Source organism: Grus americana, chromosome 21 (assembly GCF_028858705.1).
Source record: "Grus americana isolate bGruAme1 chromosome 21, bGruAme1.mat, whole genome shotgun sequence".
NCBI lineage: Eukaryota > Metazoa > Chordata > Aves > Gruiformes > Gruidae > Grus > Grus americana.
Genome location: NC_072872.1, coordinates 9,304,130 through 9,327,270, shown reverse-complemented (window position 1 = coordinate 9,327,270; position 23,141 = coordinate 9,304,130). Strand labels below are relative to the sequence as shown.

Sequence of the window (23,141 nt, the reverse complement as noted above, 5' to 3'; positions counted from 1 at the left end):
GAAGGCTCCCTGCAGAGGAGGCAGAACAAATCCACGGGGACTTCCTGTGCTGCCCCTGCACCCGAAGGCAGGTGCTCAGCTGAGCTTGGGGCAGCTTGGCTCTGCCTCCTTTTGCAGGGAGCTCCTTCCTGCAGCACAATCCCCTTGCCACCTGCCTTCCCTCCGCTACTGCGAGGAGAGCGCCAGCCCAAAAGGAGAAGAATGCAGACTAACTTTAGGTGATTTAGCAAAGCACGTATGTGCCCAAGTGACGTAGCAGAAACTTGGAAGGACGCGTAACAAAGGTATAGTACAAAGAATTCTGTCAGAGCTGCAAGCCTGTGTAACAGAATCTAACTAGGAGTGAATGAATTCAACAGAGCCTAAGTAAGTACAGAGAGTAAAAGATGTCGGGAGAGCTAAGCAGCAGCAATGCCAGTTTGCAGCTTCCGTACGTAGCCTTCCACTCACACATCCTCCTTTGGCTCTTGCACCACCCCGCTAGTCTAAGGATATGATGAAGGCTATAAACTGACCTCTATAAATATGCCTCCATTTCACTGATTTCTGTATTCAGTTTTTCTGTATGTACTATTACTCAGAGTCACAGTCCAAAGGGACCTGGCTGCTTTTAACTCTGTTTTAGCCGACCCAAAGCTCAAGCAAAGGCGTTCTCTTTATTTGTGAAACTGGGGGAAACAGGAGTCAATGAATAAATCACGCTAACCAATATGCAAGTCAGACCTTTGCTAATTACCTTAATTCCACCGAATGGTTTGAGAATATCATGTATGGAGAGACAGAGGGCTCTACTAGTCCAAATGCACGTGCCATTTTCAGAACCTGAATAAATTTTCTACGGGGAAATTTTGGCTTTAGACGAGCAGGCGCCTAAAAGGCCCTGCTGACATCAGGGGAGTGGGGGCTCCAGCACTGCACAGAAAGCAGCAGCCGGCCTCTGCTCACCCCAGTGGGAGATGACGTACTACAGTGCTACCTGCCGGGTAAGTCCAGATCGTCCTGCCCTTATAGGAAACACAGGAGGGCCGGTACAGTAAGTGAAATTGCTCACAAATGACAAACTGACCATCTTCAGTATATTTAGTTTTCTTCCTTCTCTTGCAGCAGAAAAGCAGCCTCTCCCTTGAAATTATTACTAATATTTCTATTACTGCACCACTTAGGAGCAGAAGGTGAGCCAAGATCACTGCTGTGCTAGAAAAATGCAGCGTGCCTCTGTGCACTAGGCAATTTTTAAGGCTTAGATTAACTATATTCAAGATACCATACATTAATGCATGATTTGCAGTGCAACTTCCAAGTGTTTTGTTGCACTTCAGTACTGTAATGTAAAATTAACCTGTTATTACAGATCTCTTACTGAGAACATGCACATTAGATAAGCCGGTGGCTCCTTCACCAAGACATGCTATACCTTCGTTTAGCACTTCAACATGCAAGGGCTACACTAACAAAGCACTTTTGCTGGAAGAATGCAAGACATGCTTCGCTGCAAACTTCAACCTACAGCATGCAATATCTGTACTGGTGCAGATCTATTGAATCTGTTTAAGTAGAACACGCATGCCAACGGAATTACTACACCACTCAACATTTGCACTAGTACAGATCCTATTCAGAAATATGCAACACTTTCCTCTGTCAAGTGTGCTTTACATTGGTGTACAGATTTTCAGGCTTATAAAAAGGTGCAAACATAATTACTGCTTCAAACCACAAGCACATTCTAGTACAGAATTTCCCTACAACAAAGTTACAGACTTTGAAATCTGTCACAGGTACATTACTGAAAGATGCTGTTTAGTGTGTAATGGCTTAAAACAAACCCTGCATTCCACAGCATTTATAAACTTAAGCTTCAAGATGATGACCATCCAAATTTATTAAGCTACCACATTTTTTAATTAAACTAACCTCTGTGCTCAGTCTACAAAACTGTGCATGTGTTACATTAAAAATGAGAGTGCAGGTAGGTACTACGAGTCCTTTATTTGTGTAACACCCTGCCCGGTAGGTATGAAGACCTGCAGTCTGCAGCTGACCACCTCTCCTCCTCGCTCAGAAGAGCTGGCACGGAGAGGGCAGAGAAGTTCGCCTCTCTCCCAGCAGCAGGCTTGAGGCTGTGGGATCCACAGCACAGCCAGAGCTGGACTAAAGCACCTCTGAACTGCTATCAGGAATTGAGTAAATCTGTGGCCAGACAGACAACTCGGGAAGCACTGAAGTGCTGTTGTGAATGCTCTGCTTCTTCCTCAAGCCAGGGCTAAACATGAAGTGCCAGAACAAGGTTATGCCTCAAGCTAGATACCAGACCAAGGTAATCCATTTGTTTTGTCATTTAAAATAACTGTTCTTAAACAAGCCTCTGAATTGCTTTATCAAAAGAACCTACACCTAATTGCTTTCAACCAATTAAATCTTTATTGGATAGTGTGTACTGCAGCCTTTCCTGCATCTTAAAAGTCTTTTTAGTCCTCATTTTACACTTTTTTTCTTTTTGAGTAAGTTCCTTACTCATTGGTACTTTGATTTGATTTTGTTACAACAACATAAAGTGTCAATGTGACTGTGAGGCTGGTATTGGGCTTCATTGATGCTGGGTGTAATAAACTCTCTAAATTTTCAAATGCAGTTAAAAATAGTTTGACCAGGAAAGAATTTCGGACAAAGTAGGACCCTTGAAAATAGAAATCCATTGAGTAAGTGCTGCTAGGAGAGCTTTTAAATGAACAATATAGCATTACCTTCATGCTAGAAGGCGATCTTCTTTGGTTCTTATTTTTCCACTCTTAAATTCAGGCGGGGAAGAGGGCTCAAATGTAGCATTTACACTTACAAGCATTAATAAACTGCTCTAAGAAAAAGAATGCTACTGGAATTTATAGAATGGAGTGGCAGAAAGGATGCTCTTCTGTTTCAATCCAGTTTGGTAGATGTAGAGTGACACTTTTTTTTTTTTTTTAAATAACAGAAAAAATGAGAGCCCTGAGAGCAAGTAATACCAGCAGGCCACATGCTGATGGATGGTGTGCAAACCTTTCCAGAGGTCTACAGGCACTGGGACGTTGGGTTGGATCGCTTCTGGGAGTGCCTCCGGCTGTGTGAGGACTGGAGGTGAGGACAGTTCGGGCGACTCACGGCTGCAAGCCAGAGCACACCAGAAAGGGTAACGGGCTCTGTCTGCTGCAAGACTCCAAGCAAGAAGTACCATCCTACTTCAGCAGCTACTGAAACTGTGCACAAAATTGCAAGGACTGTAAATTTAGTGTTGCGCTGAGGAAGCCTTCAACAAAAACCTTCTCAAATAACATTTCCTCTAAACAGTAAGTGCCTCTAAGGTACAAAGTCATTCCCTCAGCAATTGCTGAAGAGCAGATGGACGGAAAAAGCATGTGCAATAGAGATGACCACCGATAAGGTGTCTGAATCACAGCCGTGGTGCTGACGCACAGAAAGGGAAAAGAAGATGATTTCAACCATGAGCTTTGGACCCTGACACTCGGGAGCTACGTCCCGGTTCCCAGATTGCTCCAGCCAGACAAAGCTTCTGCCCTTCGAACTGTGTTACTTACTTGGATGCCATACAGGAGGTTGCATCATTACGTGCTGAAGCAATGTAGAAAGCAACAGCCCCAGAAGCGAGCAGCAGCTCCTCTCCCCACGCGCCCTCCCCGGTCTCGTATGGGAGTGTGTCAGCAAATGAATTAGGCCTACTTAGAAAAAGTTACAGCAAACGATGGCTTCATGGGTAAAGCGTAACACAAAGCTGCTTCATCAAATTTACTCCATAATGCCCAGCCAGGGAAATGTTTAATGAATCTGAATGCTGACGATCAGTATAAAGGACAGGGTGCAGGAGCCAGAGAAGCCTGTCTGGTGAGTTACCTGTTGCTCTGAGAGCCGAAATGACCTGTGGGACATTTAAGAAAAGGGAGCTCTTGCCTTTTTCCAGATATCTCATTTGGGCAGCAAGACAAAAAAGACAGAAAGGCCCAATAAGAATGACACCCCAGAGCACGCGGTCTGCGATTTAACACACCCATTTGAGCTCCAAATACATTCAGCCCCTGCAAGAGGTAAATGAAAAAAGAAATTACTTTGAAAACGTTTGTTGCAGGTACAGTGACGCATATCCCAACATGACATTTTTCTCACATCGTCCTGAACTCGAACAAACGGGACTTTTCAATCCCTTAAAACTTTCCCCCATTCTCACTCTTACTAAGAGACGTAAGAAACCGAGTACTTAAATGCAACGGCTGCTGCATAGCACTAATTAAAACCACACACAAAATACAAGTCCTGGGTGCACAGGAGTAGGAAAGGATTTGTTGCTGAAATGCCAAGAGAGGGAAGGGTATGCAGAGAACAACAAAATATAGTGGGTGTTGTTTATTCAGGTATGAAATAAAGTTGTACTTACCAGAGGAACTGACTTCAGCTGTTACATGCGCGCTCCCCAAACCAGAGAGCGGCATTTAATCAAACCGGAAGAAACGGGGTGGGGTTAGGGGATCTATTTTTCAGTGAAAGATGCCGTGAATGAATACATTCTTTACTACTCATGGTCACAGATAACAAGCGCGCTTGTTCTGCCCTAGAGAGAACAGAAGTTTTGCTGTAGGCAGAATGCGATCCGCTAGCCTAATGATGTGAAAAGACTTTCTCCTTGTGATCCTCTCCAGAGTGTCACAGTTCAGGTGGCCATGTATTTTTGTTCATGTCCTACATCCAGGCTTTGAGCAAAGCTCTCCTTCACAGGAGGCTACAGTAGATGGTTTAACCATGAGCAGGGAAACATTTGCTTAGCAAGCACTGCGACTAGCTGAAATCTGTTCACTGGAGCAGGTTCCCTGAGATGAAAACTATTACTTAAAGGCAATAGCAACTGGATATTTTTTTTTTCCTAGAAAGTCTTTTGGTTTCTACCGCAAAAAGACAGCAAGTCTTGTCTCATGTAAGTTGGTCAATAAAATCTCCTGCCTCGCCCTCTTTACTGATGCTGGTATAATGTAATCCAACTAAATCCTGAAAAATTAATGAAATCAATTTGAGAAGAGATTTTCAAACTGAAAGATGAAGGCAAATGGCTGTGATCATTTATCTGCACGCACAGACTACGTAAGCATGGTGTCAGTGTACAGAATACATTTAATTTGTATATTAGACAGACATATGTTCACATGCGTTCCTTCAGCATATACGGATGTGTCAGCTTGTGTGCATCAGAAGGCCCAGAAATACTTGACTTATGTGCATGCACGCCAGCAGCGTATGCACGTAGACTGAATGCAAAGCAGCAAAGAATCATTTGCTGTAACAGACTTATTTTGGCAGAAGAGCAGCTAATACATTTTGTGATACTTCATAGCTTCCTTCTTCCAGATGAGCAGAGAACTCCCCCATTTCCTGATCAATCCCATATCACTTGCCATTCAAGGCAAAACCTGCAAATGCTACTAAACTTCCAGAATCTGCTTTCTGCAAATTTCTCATACGCTGTTACATACACAAAGCCTTAACGTGCAACAACTATTTTTCCCCCCCAATACTGATGATCAGCCTGTCAGCTTCACCTAGAGCAGAATCACCACAGAGTAGCTACGGAGCATGCCCTCAGGGGTGCCTTCCCCAGCTTCGCTCAAGTCCGGGGAGCTGTGCACTTGCTGTGGGCCTGGACCCTGCACTTGCTCCTCTCTACAGTCCCCTCTACTAGTGCACTGACCACGCAACATAGGTCAGTTTGTGTGTATCTTGAGACTGCAGCACGCATCTGCTTTCTTAGTAGGAATCCTAACCTTGAATGGAAAGACACAATAGCACAATTGCTTTATTCTTCCACGCACAACTTGTATGTTGCTCGTTCTTATCAGTTTTGAATCTAAGTAGCCTGTTTTGGTATGCACATTTTAAGTTTAAATTATTTTTCCTATTCGTAGAACAAACGTCTTAAAACATATCCCCTTCTGTCTGGCATGCAAAGGTTACACACCATACTGCTAGCGGAGAACGGAGCACAGCTTCCAGCCTGTGCCGTTCCCCAGGCTGCAGAGTGCACCGAGCAGGGGTGTTCTGCGGGCAGCCTGAGCCCAAGGACACCAGGGCAGATGGAGGTGCCCGAGGGCAGGATGCAGCAGGAACCGTGCTGGCATGCCTGCACCAGCCAGCCAAATCAGTTATGCAGGAGTTCTCTGGAGACAAGGAAGACTGAGAAGAGAGCACCAAACCTGCAAAAATAGGAGTAGGTGGAGGCAGGAATGTATTTTGAGCATCCCAGCATCTCACACCAAGGATTCAAGTTCAAGGATTCCTGCTGCAATAGGCGCAGGCTGCGTTGCAAGGTCTGAGAAGCTGTAGCTCCTTGCTCAGGCCTATTTCGGGGCAGGAGGAAGGAGGTCAAGATGCTGCCTGCCGGGGAGGGAAGGTGTGCTGCTGAACCAGCCTCAGCCCCGGGCAGCTAAAAACAAATTATGGTTTTTTTTCTTCAAGTGGCTTTCGAAACCAGACACCCAACTGCAAACCAAAAATTACCAGCCCTAGTTATAGACAAAGCATCAGATTAGTAAAAACAAGTGACCCAGTTAGTCCACCATTATAAGAATACAAGCTATTTTTACACAGTTCCTGAGTTAACCTGCGTTAGTTGCAAAGCACGTTACCATACGTGCTAAGACCTGGAGCTATAGTTTTCCAGCTAACAACTTCACAGCATTGGTATCTCTGCAATCAAGAGTAATGTTCCTCTTCCCTCCGCCAGGGCAAGATCCATGAAAGGAGCGCTTAAACAGTTAAGGCACAACTGGGCCTTTGTCCCCATTTTATCCGATTCTTACTTCATTTGTTGTTAGTAAAGAACTCAAATTGTTACTTGCAAAAAAACTGAGGGCATGCAACAAAAAATGGTAGCACAATAATTTGGAAAGAAACACCACTAGCTATTGCTTCTTTAGTACGCTCAATAGTTAAACAAATAACAATGCCTCCAGCAGGCTTAAGCCCTGATTCATACTCTCACTCCTAAATTATAAAAATCATCTCTGCAATTCGAAATCAGCAAAACTTCACGATCAACAATTCAGTTTTCTTTTGAGACTGTTATGTGGAAGCGAGAGTCCAGGTCATCCCTCCCCTCTGCTGCTCCTCCCTGGTTGAAACAGTAGTAATAAGCACACGAATGGTGTTACTTCCAACTGAAGTTTTTGACAAAAGAAAACCCTGCTGTCCTACCACCTCTCAAATGCAAGACAGTACTGAGCAGTCTTGCTGACAACTCAGGCACGTGCCTTGAAAGGGGCTGCAACCTGCCGTGGGAATGCTTTGGCGTATTCCCACCCTGCCGTCGGGTAGCAAACCAGCCCGCTAACGTGCCGAGCAGAAAGGCGAGTGGACTCTCTTCACACTGAGAATGAGACTCCCAACAGAAGCTCGCTTGGCCCTTACTATAACACACTTACAGCATCTTCGTCTTCATTTCAGGTTTTTGGTTTTCCTTCCCCCTACGTAGATTATCAGCTCAGAGAAGCAGCTGTCAAAAAGCTGGCCCTGGTAAGGTAATCAGATGTGTGACTTAACAAAGACCAGCTTCTAGAAGATAAGCATTGGTGCTTAACCACCTTAGGGAGTAAAAAGCAGTGTGAAGAGCTCTTCTGCTTCCCTCTGGCTCAGGCAGAAAGAAACACCCATCTTGAGTAGGCTGCATGCATCTGTACTGCAGCTTCCTACGATCTAGCTGGAATGCTGTCGCAGTCCCACGACAAAGGGCGTTGTTACTCGTTGAGTGCGCGTGAGTGCAGACCCCATCAAGTTCCAAAATCTACTAACAGCCATTTCAGATACTGAAAAAATATCCCAACGACAACGCCACCTAAGCATGCCCATGACGAATATACATGTCCTTTTTCACACGTTCATGCATTGGTAACATCTACTGCGGAGCTCTGTCCTGTTATAAAAGCAGCAGTGTTAGTCATTGCAGTAGGGTTAGTTTATACAGGATTCTGTTTTATATAATTAATGGAGGTGAAACTTACTGGCATATCTCGGCTGCAGCCCCATGCAAGCAAGCAGAAAGCAAAAATATTTAAAATGGAAGAGAGGAACTGGCTAGCAGGCAGCTACACTCACCCTTTTGTACAGCCTATGGTCCACCAGTGGGCTTCAGATTGCAAAACAATACCAAAGAGCTATTAGCATACACATGGCAATAACCATACCTTACCAAGAGCTTCACTTCAGGGAGGAGGAGACAACGCTTCTGCTTGCCTGGAGAGAAAGAACCCTTCCCACTCCTGCCTACTGGACTCCTCCTCTTTACCAGGGAAGAGCAGTCCTGTGTTTAGGTGGTGTAGGGCAGGAAGTAACAAGCAAGTAAAATCAACTCAATACTGTCATCCCCGTGGCATTTCTAGCTGCATCCTGCCTTCCCTTGCAGCGATCGTCTGGTTTCTATCTCATTGCAAATACTACTCCATAAAAAAACTGCAGATCATAATCACAGCCTAGCGACAGTGTAGATACCTCTCAGAAGAACAGATTTTTCCTAATAATCGGAAAAAGAATAGGAAAGAGGAGGTTACCTTCCCAGTGAAAGCTGACTGTATGGACCACATATGGATTCAGCTCAGTGAACCCCAACTCACTTTGGAGCTCTCGCATTTCCTTGCGGCTCTAGATGGGTCATACCTGCAGACCACCGAGTAGGCGGAGTCTTTCCAAAACCATAAAACATGCAAACCCTTATTCTGCCTCACACAGGACAGCGTGCCAGGAGACAGCTCAACTCACAGCAGGTGTAATGGCAAGTTTTGGGTTGAAAGTTAGTCAAGTGTCAGCCCGTAGGTCCAGGCACCACTGGAAGATGGGTGAAGGTCTCCTGGGAGGCCAAGAAGTTTCTGTTTCTCATTCTCGACAAACAACACTTCTGTGACAAGTCATGTTGATACCATGTTATGGCTGATGCATGTTTTTCACCGGATCTTTGAGAATATGACAATAGATGGATAAATACTTTTTTTTCCCCCAAAGTCAAAAGGAAACGATACATGTCTGACTGTCAGAATGACTGCTGCTGATGAATGACCACTTGTCTCCATGACACCTGATAATATTCAGCTACTAGAGCTCCAACATCTTCTCTAAGAATACATTCGACTCAAACTTACATTTCTTTTCTGATTTTCATCAATGTCTACACATCCATTATTGAGAGCTCCAACTGCAGAACCTCTCTCTAAGTCCCTCAAAACATCTGAAATACCATCTGATCAGGCAACAAGCGTACGTTCAGATCAGAAAACACAAGACCAACATGCCTATGCACCCTGGATCCTCAAGCTGATAGGAACCACGTATGCACTACTGAGCCTTTGTGCCAAAAAGCTAATAAGCTAAACAGGACAAGATGACCACTTGAGCTGTTCTAAATGCTAGCAGAGAAAGAGTTCTCATAATTGGCTTAAAGTAGACTTTGATCAATTTAAAATAGGAAAAAAACAACCAACCAGATAGTTGCCAGGGGAAAGCCTGAGTAAATACTGCCTGGCTACAGAATAAGCTCTTACTAGGAGTCATTTATTGGCCCAGCAACAGAATCTGCTTGTGGACAAAAACCTAGGTTAAACACTTCTGTATTTTAAGGTTAAATTTCTGAACTTTATGGATTTACTTAGCTCACTATCCTTACGACAGACTGCAAGTGGCTTTTGCAGCCTCCTCTCCCACCTCTGCCTATTAGCTGACAGAAATCTGCTCCAAGATCCTGTTTATTTGCTGTTCCCTGTGCATCCTCTCTTTTCTCTCACTGCCTCACATCTTTCAAAAATATCTGTCATTTCTATCTCTTGTACTGACAAGGCACTGTGGTTTAACAAGTGGCTCCATAGTACCATTTTTATGCTACAGAGCGTTAGATAACATTAGATGTTGGTTGTTATGACTTGCCCCTGGATGTTCAGGAGCTTGGATGGCTGAAATATTTATGAAGCCTGGGGCTCGCTTAATTTCTCATTTATAGCAGCAGTGTGCTAATTTGGAGCATTTCAAGAGGAGTCCGTGATGGGATTCCAACAAGCACTACTCCTGAAACAGTGTGTGGGGCTGTTAGCCTAAGTTCCAGTCACATCATCGTCAGCCGCATCCTGTTTAAGCATTACACAGGACGCAGAGTAGACTGAAGGGATATAATTAGGAGGCTTAAAGAGAGGTGGTTTTAAACTTACTTAACATCCTAAGTTTTATTACTCTATCCTTAGAAAGAGGTAAGCAAGAAAAGTCAGGCAGTGAGGAATAAATGTAATTATTAAGACAGAGAAAATTCAGAAAGCTTGAAGAAAAGCAGATGAGAAGGAAGTGATTCCTTCATGTTCCACTTGGTACCCCAGCGTACATGCACTGCGAGCGGGGCAGCTCAGAAAGGGGGTTCAGAGCCAAGCTTGGGAAGGAACTCATGTGGGTGGTCTCGCCAGCGTATGGCTGTGCTGGGGAAAGCACGTGGATCTCCCCCTCAGGGCGGGGGGTGAGGAAGCAAACCGGTCAGTCTGAGTCAGCTGAGATGCTGAAGCAAGGGAAGCTCCATCTTAATAAGTAGATCTGTATCATTTCCAGTATTCTACTTTTCCCTTGCAGTTGTTTACACAAGCAAAAGACTTCAACTGTTTGTCTTCAAAATCCTGTGTGGTAACAAAGCTCTAAGAACCAATTTGTGTGTCATTGCTCACTGAACACAAACAAGCACAGGGACCAGATCTCTCTGTATGGTACTGGCAGCCAGGAAAGTCTGAGGGTCCACGAGATATTCCTGCAGCATGATCCCTAGATCACAGGTGCAGCCTAAGTGCACAGACCACAAAGTGTTTTAGAAAACACCTTTCTTTGCAACTGCTTGCTAGAGATTTTTTTGGCAAGCAGGAGGAATACAGGGAAAGAGGCCCAAATTTGTTGCATTTCTAAATAGTTCTGTAAATCTAGTAAGCTTTTTCAAGCAGATTCTAAATGCTGGTTTTGTCATTTGGTAAGTCTTGCTTTTACTTTTAGCATTTGCCAATGCCAGAATGCTCCTGGTTCAAAGTTGTGTCAGTTATTAATAGTAGCTACGCTAACACAGTTTTAAACTCTTATGATGGCTTGGAGAAAGTACGTGACCACGAATGTGTGATCATTTTTGTTTCAGAAGGAAAAGCAAGGCGGTTTTGAAACACAGTTAACATCTTCAGTGGAAATAAGTTACTTTTTTCTGCTGTTGCATCCTTGCCGAGAACCATGGACAAATTCCCCAGCAGTCACAACAAAGCGCCTATGGACACAGACAGCACTGCACCGTTGGAGAAATTCGAGTACTGTGCAGCGCGACATAAGCCAGAGGGAGCCTACTGACGATGGATCCCCCTTGCTGCTTCTTTTTATTTCCTGCCTATAAACACCCAAGACCTAAACCCATCTCCCAGAGACACACACAGCAGCAGCCACCACACTGCTGAAGAGAGAGGAGATTGACTACAGGCAAAGGGAAGGGACTTGCCTGCAGACTTCAGTGATGCAAATGAGTAGGGTCTCTCTACAAAGGAAAACAGCAGACACTGAGGAAAAGGCAGGCAATGAGCTGAATGCAAGAAAGACTGCTGGAATCATCGGCAATTTAAGCCCTGGAGAGTCTGCGTTACCCGGCAGCTGGAGACTTAACTGAGTGTGGTTGAAGTGCGTGGCACATCCCGGACATTGGTGGGAAACCCAGCCAGTCATGACGCATTCTCTGGGCTTGTGTGTGCGAGTCGGCTGTAAGAGCCTCCGACAGGTTGACCGCCTCCACAGATGGAAATGGGCACATGGCTTCCCCAGGGATGGCCTGGATCTCAAGCAGATCTGAGACAACATGGAAGTTCTGAGCCTCTGCCTGCTTCAGTGGGACACGCTGCCCAACAAACACAACAAAACCAACATGCCCTGCTGAGAGCAAGAAGCCACTTGTGCTTCTACATGAACAACTGTGGCTGTTTCAAGTGCATTTGGAATTGGTCTGTAAACTCTAAAGCCCTCTTTCTTGTCCACACATGTTACCTCCCACTGAACCTGCAGGTAACATGTCCTTCTACAACATGAGCCACACTGACCTCCTGCAAACTGCAGCTCTGAAATCCTACAAAAAGGACGGAGTCTGTTTCTAAAATCAAGTTTATCACAAGCCTCTCTGCCTCTCAGAGCTCTCCTTGTTCAAACGTCACTGGGCTGAACTAGACATGCTTCAAAATGCATCAGGTCTGACCAGCTCCTGAGTAGATGAAATGCATGTGTGGTGAGAATGGAGGGAGCAGAGTCAGAAACATCTGAATTCACTTTAGTCTAGGCAAAGTTCCAGTCTGCAACCTAATCATATATGGGATCCTTTTTGAAAAATCAAAACAAACGCTCTGCATGTAGCAGAGTGGTGATGTGGTGGTGGTAGCTGCCGCACACGAGCACTTTGGCAAGCCTGCGCAGGTTCCCACACTGGCAGGAGATGATTCATCTTCATGTTTGTGTCTGTACTCCCAGCTTACTGAGGTATGTGTGGAGTGGCTGACGTGAACTAACTTGTCTGCTGCTCTGTTGGCACATTCCACCTATCCACATGAAAAAGAACCCCTATTTGATGAGAGTTTACCAAATGATCCTGTGACCAAACTAAAGGCATTTCCAGCGTACACTAGATGTTGTTGCATTTTGCACTTTCCCATCTACCATGAATGCTGTGTGCAGCGCTTACAAGCTGTAGCTGTGAGTCAGTAAGCTGTTTTTCAGACTTCCTCAAGTCCAGCTTTTAAAATCACATGCGCTGCTTTGCTCAAAGTTTCTTTATTCTGTGTCTGCCCAACACAACCTGGGTTGCTTTACCATATCAGCGATGAACATGATACTCTTTCAGCAACAGTCCTAAGTTAGAGATTTCATTTTTGTCAGTATATCTTGGAAGTAGCTGGGCTTCGTTATTTGATTAAAAGATCTGTAGTAAGCTGATTCTGTTATCCTTTACATTGCATTCACTGCTGACACAAATGAATATTGTTGCATTGCTCTAATGAAGGGCAGATACCAAAAGATAGCGTCATACCTGTGGCGGCAGCGTCGTAAAAACCGCATAATCTTGCGAGCAGCTTGATCCTGCTTCTTGGTAAGCAGACTGCTTCTAAACACAAAAAAACCCCAACACTGAAGCGTAGGCAAAACCAAGGAGAATAATACTAAATGCAAGAATAATTATCCTATGAACCACTGTCCTTTTCCAACTGGCCTTTGTCTGTAAATTACAGCACAGCCCCGATGAGTGTAAAAACAACATGTAAAGATCCTGGTAGCATCTAGCATCCCAACAGCTCACCTGAGTTTCTGTTGTACAATGGTGGCTGCCCGGCGGTTTTGCCTCCTCTTCCCACATTCTTTGTAGCTGCGATAGTACTGCTGAATCAGCATCGCGGCTCGTCGGCTCTGCTGGAATTTTTTCTGCTCATAGTAACTTCGGAATTTGCTCTGGATAAGAATGGCAGCTTGCGTCATCTTTTTATAAAGTGCATACTACAAGAGAAACAAAGAGAAGCTGAGGCATTCCAATAAAACCAGCAAGAAGCAGGTTCCTATGGTGAAAGACTCTTGTGCCACTGAGACATGATGAGAAGCAAATGAGTATCTACTCGCTGATTGGGAACCGTAAAAGAAAAGGGTGACAGCAAACTGGAACTACTGTGAGATTAGGTGCAGAACCCAGTCTGCGTCGAGAAAGCAACTACCTGTTTTGCTGCCTCTGGAATGGTATGACAGGATTGGTTTTATTTAATACCTAGCTAACAGAGGCTCTACATGTACATGCCAGTGACCAGATCCAGCTGTCCTACACTTAACGAACAACTTTGGAACATCTGGAGCTGATCCTGAGTTGTGTTTACACTGCTTCATATTTGTACTGCAGTAGGTCTGTGTTGGAGATAAACCAACTGACTACACTTAGAGGAATGCTTTGTTTCCCTTGCATACAGAAATCTCATTACAATGTACAGGATGCCCATTTCTATGGGGCCATCGTTTGTAAAGACTCGTAACAGCAGCAGCAAAATATGCCCAGCTAAGTGACTATAAGGATAAAGCAGTGTGAATGACTATTCCAAACCAAATTAACTAAAACCAAAATACACCTTTTTGTGTCTTCCTTTAAAAATATCTTTTAAACAAATTACTTTAAGAACCAAATTTGCTGTTCACAAGTGTATTCCACTTTCCTAAGACACTTAACTTTCAAACAGCTCATTTCTTGTTTCTGTGCCATAGCATAATACTGCAAAAGTTTTGATTGCTCAGGTATCCATTTAAAACCAAGCATGTCAAGTGGCATAACACAAGATTATAACTTAAACCAAGCCCAAACAAAACCCAAAACCCACTACAGTTAATTGAGTCCAATATTGAGCCTAAATCATAGGCAAAACTAAATCTCATTAGAAGTCTGTAATAAACATCCACTGCACTTGCAAATTTGCACGAGCACACGCATCCAAAATTCCCTCTAGCACTGTATTATTTCTAGCCTCACGATTCCAAATAAAGCAGGCGCAAACTCTTAAAAAGAAATTTGCTTTATTCTACATCCTTTTCCTTTTAAAGCATGCAAGTAGATAGCTACTGTCCTGTTTTTTGGCTAGGATAGAGTTAATTTTCACAAGAAGCTGGGAGAGCACACAGCCAGGACAGGTTTAACAGAAACCATATGCATTCAGGCGTGTTTTTAAAAGTCCTTTTTAAGATATAGATGTAGAATAATGTATAGAAGTTGCACTCACACTTCTGAACACTATTGACAGAGGTTTTCAGTGTTTACTGATCTTATTTTGAAAGTTTTAATATTTTCAAAACTTATGTGTCTGGATATTTTATCAGCTATGACTTCTGCTCACTTTATCAGACAGATGAGACACAGAAATAGCAGCCACTGCCCTGTGTAGGGTAATGTCCTAATGTATTTCAATGGAGTTTTCCTGTCTCTTGGGAAAAAAATCCAAAAAGCAAACAGACACCAGCCCCCCCAAACATCAGCCCAAAGCAAAATACCCTCCAATATCATCACAGACCACCATTTACCAAATTTCACTTTTTGGAATTGAAGCAGTCATTAGGTGCAGTTATATTTTGCCATTATTAATTCCCATCTTGTTTGTTTGTTTGTTTTGTTTTCTTTTTAACACTTTTAATGAAATGGATCAGATTGAAGTTTTAAATTAGCTATTTTAAACAAGTCCACTTACAGGCTGGTCATGGTTTTCCTTCCAATTTTTAGCCCAGATGGGACTTCTGTGGCTGAGTTACAAACCCCTGAACAGAAGGGTTCAAATAGGAAACCGTGATGTGAGCTATGACTGTTCAAATCTAGTCATAAGGCAGTGCTGATCTCAGCAATACAGTAACATAATAGAGGAAATAGCAGTCACTGGATAGGCTAGAACCCAATATGTTTGCATCCAACTCTAAGACCCACTTAACTGATTAGCTGCTCCCTCTCCTCCTCTTTTTCCCTCCAGCTGGGAAGAGGATAAACAGAGAAGTCACCTAATCTCCGTGAAGTGGTAAGCCTTGGCTAGTACAGTGATCCTGGAAAGCTCAGCCCACTTGTGCTGATAGAACAGTACTTTGACTGACAGAAAACCATGGTGCAGGAGGAAACTGTGGATGGAAAATTACCCTGAGGACATGTTCTCTCCAGGAAGAGCATACTCTGCCTTCTGGGTAGCTCTGAGGGAAGCTCAACTGATTCTAGTATGATAACAGCAAGATGTTGCACAGTTGGGAAATCCATCTTTACAGTAGAAAATTATGGGCCATGCACAATTTAGACTGGCATCAACAGTCACGCCTCTGGTATAAGCAGCAATGTACATAAGATGGTGGTCTTAGGAATTCAGGGCACAGGTATTTCAAAGATGAATGCTCAAAATACTTTAGCAGGCAGGCAGCATGCAGAGGACATTGGCTGCGTGGGTGGGATAAATGTTCTCCTGCACTCCCCAAATGCCAAGGCAAGATCACCGAGTGATGGCTAATCAGCAGCAAAGGAAAGCTTGTCCTCCAGAAACTGGCTTCAAAACCTTCCCCACGCCTCAGCCCATCGCTGCTTGTATGAGTACCTGTAGAAGCAGGAGACACTTTTTTTTTCCTCAGTTGTACTACTAGATTGATATGCTGTGGCATGGCAGCCCCTACGTATCTCCCATAAGGTTTGGTTTGTCAGTGACTTCTCAACTGCAGGCATTTATTAGTGGATACTACTAAAATGTTTCTTGAAATGCCAGGTTCTCCTGGTTTATATTGAATGTTAAAGTTAGTGACCCACAGGGAATTGTTTCCAAAATAGTGTTTGTGTTTGTATTACCTTCAAGGCTATCCAAGTAAGCTTAGGGAGAAACAGAAAAATACAGTTAATGTTAGTTCTGCAAATAAAGAATGAAAAAAAAAAAACCAAAACCAAAAACCAAACCATCTTCTTTCAAAAAGAAGTGATTCCAGGATGCAAGACAAAGCAGTTTTTGAAAGGAATTAAGCTTCTCTATTACAGGAAGCATCACTCCAGAATGACAGGCATGTGACAGGTTGAATGTGAATCATGATGCAGTCACCTAACACTAGAAAGGCTCCCCAAATAAATGGTTTTGAAGGTTGTAAAACAGCACAGGCATCTTGCCTTTCACTTTATGTAACATGCCACCAGGCATCAGACAGCTTAAGCCTAGCAGGGAAAAAAAGAGGGACATGGGCTCTAGCCACCCCCCCAAAAAAAACCCCAACCAACCAAAAGGGAAGAAATATCTTCTTTTTCTGGGGTTGAGAACTCAGCCTAAAAGCATGTCTCCAACTAGAGTCTGGAGAACAGTCTTAGTCCTGGAACAACTTGCATCAAGCTAAAACACGTGACTTCCCATAGTTTAAACATTTAGTATGTGCAAAACAAAACAACCTATTTTCCATCTGCGCCTTTAGCAAAGGCAACCAACTTCAATTTCACAATGAAATTTGGCAAGCAACTAGTCATGCATAAAGGCCAGTATGCAATACATCATTGCCCTCTATCTCACAGCAAAAATGCAGTTACCATCACAAACAAAATCCTTTCAAGGATTCCCTCAAAAATTAAGATTCAGGACACGAATCTTCTTCCCTTTTCAATTTTGCCCGAGCAGGATATATCATTACTGCATGCTGAATAGCATACAAGAGGAATAGTGGGATAACACCCATTACAAAGGGCTGCGTTCACAGCACTTCGGTGTGTTTCACAAAATTTCACTTCCTTGATTACCTGTTTGTATTTTCGGTAGCAACGCTGAATAACAGCAGCAGCCACCTCTTGCTGTTCCCGGACCGGACGACCCTACGTGGAGAAGGAAAGAAGCAGTAAGTACTCAGAGTGCACCAAAACACAGGACAGATGACATTAAGTAGCTCACAGCAGCTTGCAGGGCACCTACTTCTAAATCTCTCCTGTCAGTGCTACCTGGTCTGATTCGGGTCTAGGCATTTCCTGGAGATATCTCTACTGTCAATTCACATAAGGGACAAACCCTCAAAATTGATCTTTACACCAAGCAGGCAACTAATCAGACCATCTGGAGCATATTTTAAGGATACGCTTTGTGAGTGCTGTTCCAGCACAGAGGGCATGCTATGGCATGGCATGCTCTCTCCAGTAAGGTAGTTGCTGGGTAAACATCAACAAGCAAATACTATGAGCATTGAAAAGGTTATGACAGAAACTATTTTTGTCCCAGGAGTGGGCATTACCCACATTTTGTTTTGTAACAGATTATACTCTCTCACACCTAACAAGGAAGACATTGGATGTTTTGACCACATACCTTATATTTCCTGAACACTGTCTGGACGAGTTTGGCAGCTTCATAGAGTTCTCTCTGCTCATGATCAGACAGAGTTAACTGTGCAAACTCATTTTCTACCTTCTCGCTGGTGGATGCACTCAGAAATTCAGACCAATCCGCTGCCGAGGGAAGGCTGGGTTTCTCAAAAGCTATTTCACTGATTGGTGAGCCTGCAGGGCTCAAGCTGGTGTTCGAAGAAGGGGTGAGGGGTTCACTATACAGACTTCTGAAATACCAATCACAGTAGGAATTATTGGCTCACAAAGCACCTGGGCTGGCATCACAGATAAGGACTACAACATTTCTGAGTTCAAGGCAGAAGCTCACGCTCCCCTCCCTCTCTCCAAGCAACATCCCACATTCCTGAGCCTGCCTGTACCGCATTGCGCAGACTTGGCACTGGAAGAGAAGTCACCAGTCAGACCTCGTGGCCAGTTTCCCCTCCTGTTGCATGCACTCCCATTCTTCCATGAATTTGTAGCTGTGCTGGCAACAGTACATTTGACCACGAGAGTGTGGCGGGGCTTGGAACACCAGCATTGAATCCTACTGAGAAATAGCATCTGCCAGCTAAAGAATCAGTGCATGCTACCCAGCATTCAGACTGCTCAAAAACCCAGAGTGACTTCACAGCTCTCACTGACCTTATCTGTGCAGCACTTGGCAGATGATCGACATCAGCAAGGTAACTGGCCAGCCAGCTCATTGTGGTGCTCATGGCAGCACTGTCTGTTCTCTCCACCAGTGGTGACTCCATTGGCACAAAATTCTCCCGCTTGATCCTGTCAGGCGTAGCTTCAATAATGTGCTCTGCAAGTGTCATCATGTTCACCTGGGACGGGGAGAGGAGAGGAAACTTTCGCTGCCTGGTAGCAGGAACCTCGTGCTTGCATGTTACAGCCCAGCTTTAGCCAGACTGCCCCATTTTCCCCAAACTTGTGGTAGCTGGAACCTACTGCTTGGCTCAGCATTGGAGAGAAATTCATTAACCAAAGCTCATTTGCTTTTCTGTCTCTTCTGACAAAGCACTGTGGGGTTTCATATTCCCCAGACCTCTTTTTCACTGAGCCTATGGGGAGCCTAAGAGATCTGGTAAAAGGTTTATGTCATTGGACCTTTGCTGTACGCTACTGCCAGCCGTCACTACTACCTTGGTTCCAAAGGAAAAGCGATCTTGCCAGTCTTTCACCAAGATGTGCAGTACAGCATGACAGAACAATAAAGGCACATCGAGAGAATTTAAATCCATTGGGACCACAGCTTTGTCAGGAACCCTCCTGAACCGCATATCCCTCCACCCACCAAGGTTCACAGGAATTTTTAATACAGAGAACAGAAAACAGTTCTTGTTTTGCAAAGATCTGCTTCATCTGTGTTACACCAGCAAGATGAGAATATTTAGAGATGCCAAGGCAGTGCACATAGGCTGTGCTCCCATTACTTGTTTCACTCAGAAGACCAAACGCAGTATCCTTCCCCCAGTGACAACTCCTCATCTGTCTGTTCTGCTTCTGTGGTGTTTTTATTTCCTCTATTCCATACTTGGTGGGATTTTTCCTTCCCCAAAGCCACTGTCTCTCTCCCCTTCTCCACTCTTATTTCCCTGCCCTTTAAAGTGCAGCAGCTTGGCCTGCAACCACAGCACTGCCTCTCTCAAGTCACCTTGTCTTCGTAGGGACTGCTTTCCAGTTCCCAAAGGACCATGGAGCCACCTTAGTCTCATTTTCTGGTGTGATCAGGAGGCTCTGCTTTTTCCTTTTTCCTAGCAAAACTGCAAACAGTTCTGTACACTGTGGAAGCATACACCAGTGCATGACCCTAAATGCTAACCATTAGCCTTTGTGTCCAGGTTGAAAGGATACTCTCTGAAACCAGAAGAAAGTATACATTGACTGTATAGCCACCTCCTTTCACAAAATACAATTCAGAGCCTCTAAAGGCCTCCGCAGAAGTTTCTCACAGTTAGGCTCCTCTGTGCAGCCACCAGGTTCTCTGAGACTGCTGATCTTGGTGCTATGGGTATGTTTACCTGCAAGTCATCCATGTGGTGTAAGCAGTCCTCATCCCCGGCATTGTCCCTGTAGGACAAGAGCTCTGCATCCACCATCTCCCTGTCAGCCATCATCAGCACATTCATCTGCTCTCGCTGGCGTAGCCGATGGGCTACAGTGTCCTTCCCCAGTGCAGCACCCTTCTGGCTCCCCGCCACTTGCACAGCAGACACACCAATATAAATGTCTTTTGGGTTCCATTTGATGCCTGCTTGGCTGCCAGAGCCTCGGTACCCAGTAACTTCTGGGATGTGCTGGGAGAGCTCCCGGCCGTAGTCCCTTATCCCTTCACTGGGGCTGATTGTCTCAGTGGCGGATTGCTTGGAGCTGGAGTTCTGCTTCCTGATGCTTGGCTGTTCCAGGCTCAGCGCAGTGGAAAGCAGCTTGTCTTGCCGGGCTTGAAAATATTCAGGGCTCAGCTTATGTTTTTTGGGTGCAGGGTAATCTTTCTGAGTCTCACTACTGTAGTAACTGGAAGGTTCTGATCTTGGTCGTCTCAGCTCTGGAAACAAACAGATCAATGGTCAAAACGAAACATGCAACCCATGATCGCTCTAGAAACTACAACAGTTCCTGCCGCAGAGCTGCAGGTGGAAGTTTGTGCCATGCTCTATGACACCCAACAGTATGTGCAAAGGGAGTAACTATCACTCAGGGAGGATATTACCTCAACCACTCTTAAGATACACGTCTTTCTAAGGCAGGCATTCACTCCTCAATACTTACGCAAGTGCCTGCAAGAAAAGAATTAAGCATGGACAGCAGGGCTACAGGTGGCATCTGCCACCCAGGTGAGCTCCTTGCTCTCAGATCTTCACATGTCAAATGTCAGCAAAGCAGTGCATGCCCTCAAACATTTTACCTGTGTTTGTACTGGAAATCACAGTGACTCCCTTCTGAGGCTCCTGAGAGGCAATAAGCTCACTGTGCCACTGGGACACCCAATTCTCTGTGTTGGAGTCTGTGCTCGAGGGGCACTGAATCCTGGGGTTTTGCCCAAGCTGAGTTTGCTCATCTCGCTGTAGCTGCTCCAAGCACTCCGCCAACTTCACGTGTCCCCGAGATCGGGCAATGGCCAGTGGCAGTCTCCCAAGGGAGTCAGGAATAGAGATGGCTCGGCGGTCCCACTTGTACAGCACAATGGCTGCATCCATGTGGCCTAGGGCGCATGCCCACATCTATAAAAGAAAAGACAATTGAGTCATTGGGTGACCTGCTGCCTTCTTCCTTTCTTGCTAACACAGTGGAGTCTGGTCCCCAGCTCATGGAAAAACAACTCTGACTAGATTTTGGGTAAAACACAAACCAAAACCACCTTTTCTGTCCCCTTTCCTCACGTTACTCAATGACAAGGGTTTTTTTCTGTGTGGACTCTGTCGACAAAATGCCAGGAAGCTGACAGTGTCATGTCTTACCATTTACACAGCAAAGACACACAAGAAACATCTACTCGTCAGTGTGAAACACATTAGGAAAATAACACATCAGGAAGAACTCCAGAGGGTCCTCAGACTCTCTCAGAAGTTTCAGTCTCTGCTCTTACCAGAGGAGTGCAGGAGAAATGATCCACATTCAAAGGGTCAACTTCCAGCTCCAGATCGATGCTGTCCGCATGTTTGGTGCTGCAGAGGAAACAGTAGAACAAATGATGCTCTGCAGCCACATTAAGATCATCACCTAAATGCACAGCTTTACCCAATGCACCACACCACAAAGAAGTGGCCACACATATGCCCGCGACACACATATTTACTACAGATGGTGCCCCCACCAGAGACTTTAAGAGCATGATACATCCAGTGACTGGACTCGCTCTCTCAAGAGACAAGTCCCGTCAGATCGGGGACAGGGTTCAGGGACTTGGCTGTTTGTAAGGGACAACTAGAAATCTGGACCAAGTAGACTTTACGTATGCTTCTGCCATGCCTGTATTGACACCCAAGAGTCCAACGGGCTGGGTCTTACCGCCATTTGATGAGGGTCTGGATGAGTGTAGCATAGCCCTGGGCAGCAGCTAGGTGGAGCAGCGTCATTCCTCGGAAAGTCTTTGAATGGATCAAGTGTTTGGACTTTGCCCAGCAAGCACGACTCATCATCTTCTCGCATACCACCACCACGCGGCTCTCAAAGCAGCTGCCCAGTGTCCCAGTCCCAGAAACGCACTGAAACACCACACACATCCCAGTTTAACCACTGAGGGGAGCTGCAACCTGCCCTGAGCAGGCAGCCTTCCACTTCTAGAAGTACTAAGACAGTGGCAAATGTGAGTGAAAGCCAACTGCTGTTAAAAACGTCCACAAACCAGACTTGTTGTTTAGGAAAAACTAAAATATTTTCCAATCCCCCCAAAACCAAACTCTGGCCAGAAAGCATAAAGCTAGACACAGCGGGGTTCATACCTGCACTTGCGTTCCTCCGTTCCCACTCCCATTGCTCCCGCCTCCTACTCCTTGTTTGTGCTGCTGTGAGCCTGTCATTTCAGCCATTCTCCTCTCCATCTGCTCAAGTCGCTCCAATATTGACATCCTGAACTGGTTATCTAGGTTGGAGAAAGCCAGAATAAGGATATTTCCATGGAAAGAAACCTCAGGTTTTGGCAGCCTACTGCAGGAAGCCCCAAAGAACTATCCTGGAAGTCACACAGGAGATTTGCTCTGCTTGGCAATGCACAGGGACACTTGCCCTGCAGCATCCTAGCTCTTCAGGTTCCTGCAGCATCCCTTTGACTGCAAGTCCAGAGAACTTCCTTCAAGAAAACAGACAGAAAAATGAAAAGTGCAGGCAGAAGACAGATCTCTTCCCTTGTGATTCTAGCTGTATCTGCACAATAAGGGACTAGGCTAATGCAACTTCTTTGAAAACACAAGTAAGCCCTAAGCAAATATAACCATTCAGACAGCATTTCAGAAGGATCATATCTGTCAAAATACTCTCCATTTTAGAGTCAATTCCCCTACTTCACAAGAATCCTGAATTCAGCTTGGCTTAACTCCTGAAACCATGCAAATAATGGTACCTGGAGGAAGACAACTCCCCCACTTCCTTCTGTGCTTAGAAAAAGGAACCTTTAAAAAGGCACTTGCTCCTTTTCTGACAGGCTCCCTTTCTTGGAAAACAGCTTTGGCCAAGTGCCAGAAACAGAACTACCCAGAAATCAGAGAGTATGGGCACTGATAATCCAGTACCATCATTCTGAAAAGCAGTACAA

The 23,141-nt window shown here is 44.8% G+C and overlaps 1 protein-coding gene across 13 annotated transcripts in view; it reads right to left on the bottom strand.

Moving 5' to 3' along the window:
* Positions 1–23,141, bottom strand: part of CAMTA1 (calmodulin binding transcription activator 1) — a 299,381-nt gene that overhangs the window by 4,432 nt on the left and 271,808 nt on the right. For 5 of the 13 annotated variants that reach the window (XM_054849894.1, XM_054849898.1, XM_054849902.1 and 2 more), the window contains 11 exons: positions 22,333–22,472; positions 21,899–22,095; positions 21,477–21,555; positions 20,796–21,111; positions 19,912–20,435; positions 18,527–18,714; positions 17,862–18,108; positions 17,306–17,377; positions 16,382–16,402; positions 13,349–13,542; positions 13,082–13,156 (listed from right to left, as the gene is read on the bottom strand). In XM_054849894.1, coding sequence (XP_054705869.1) covers positions 13,082–13,156; positions 13,349–13,542; positions 16,382–16,402; positions 17,306–17,377; positions 17,862–18,108; positions 18,527–18,714; positions 19,912–20,435; positions 20,796–21,111; positions 21,477–21,555; positions 21,899–22,095; positions 22,333–22,472 — 2,053 coding nt within the window. Of the gene's footprint in view, positions 1–3,885; positions 4,068–8,030; positions 8,156–13,081; positions 13,157–13,348; positions 13,543–16,381; positions 16,403–17,305; positions 17,378–17,861; positions 18,109–18,526; positions 18,715–19,911; positions 20,436–20,795; positions 21,112–21,476; positions 21,556–21,898; positions 22,096–22,332; positions 22,473–23,141 lie in introns of all 13 variants that reach the window. The other 8 variants (XM_054849895.1, XM_054849899.1, XM_054849896.1 and 5 more) reach the window with 5 other exon arrangements.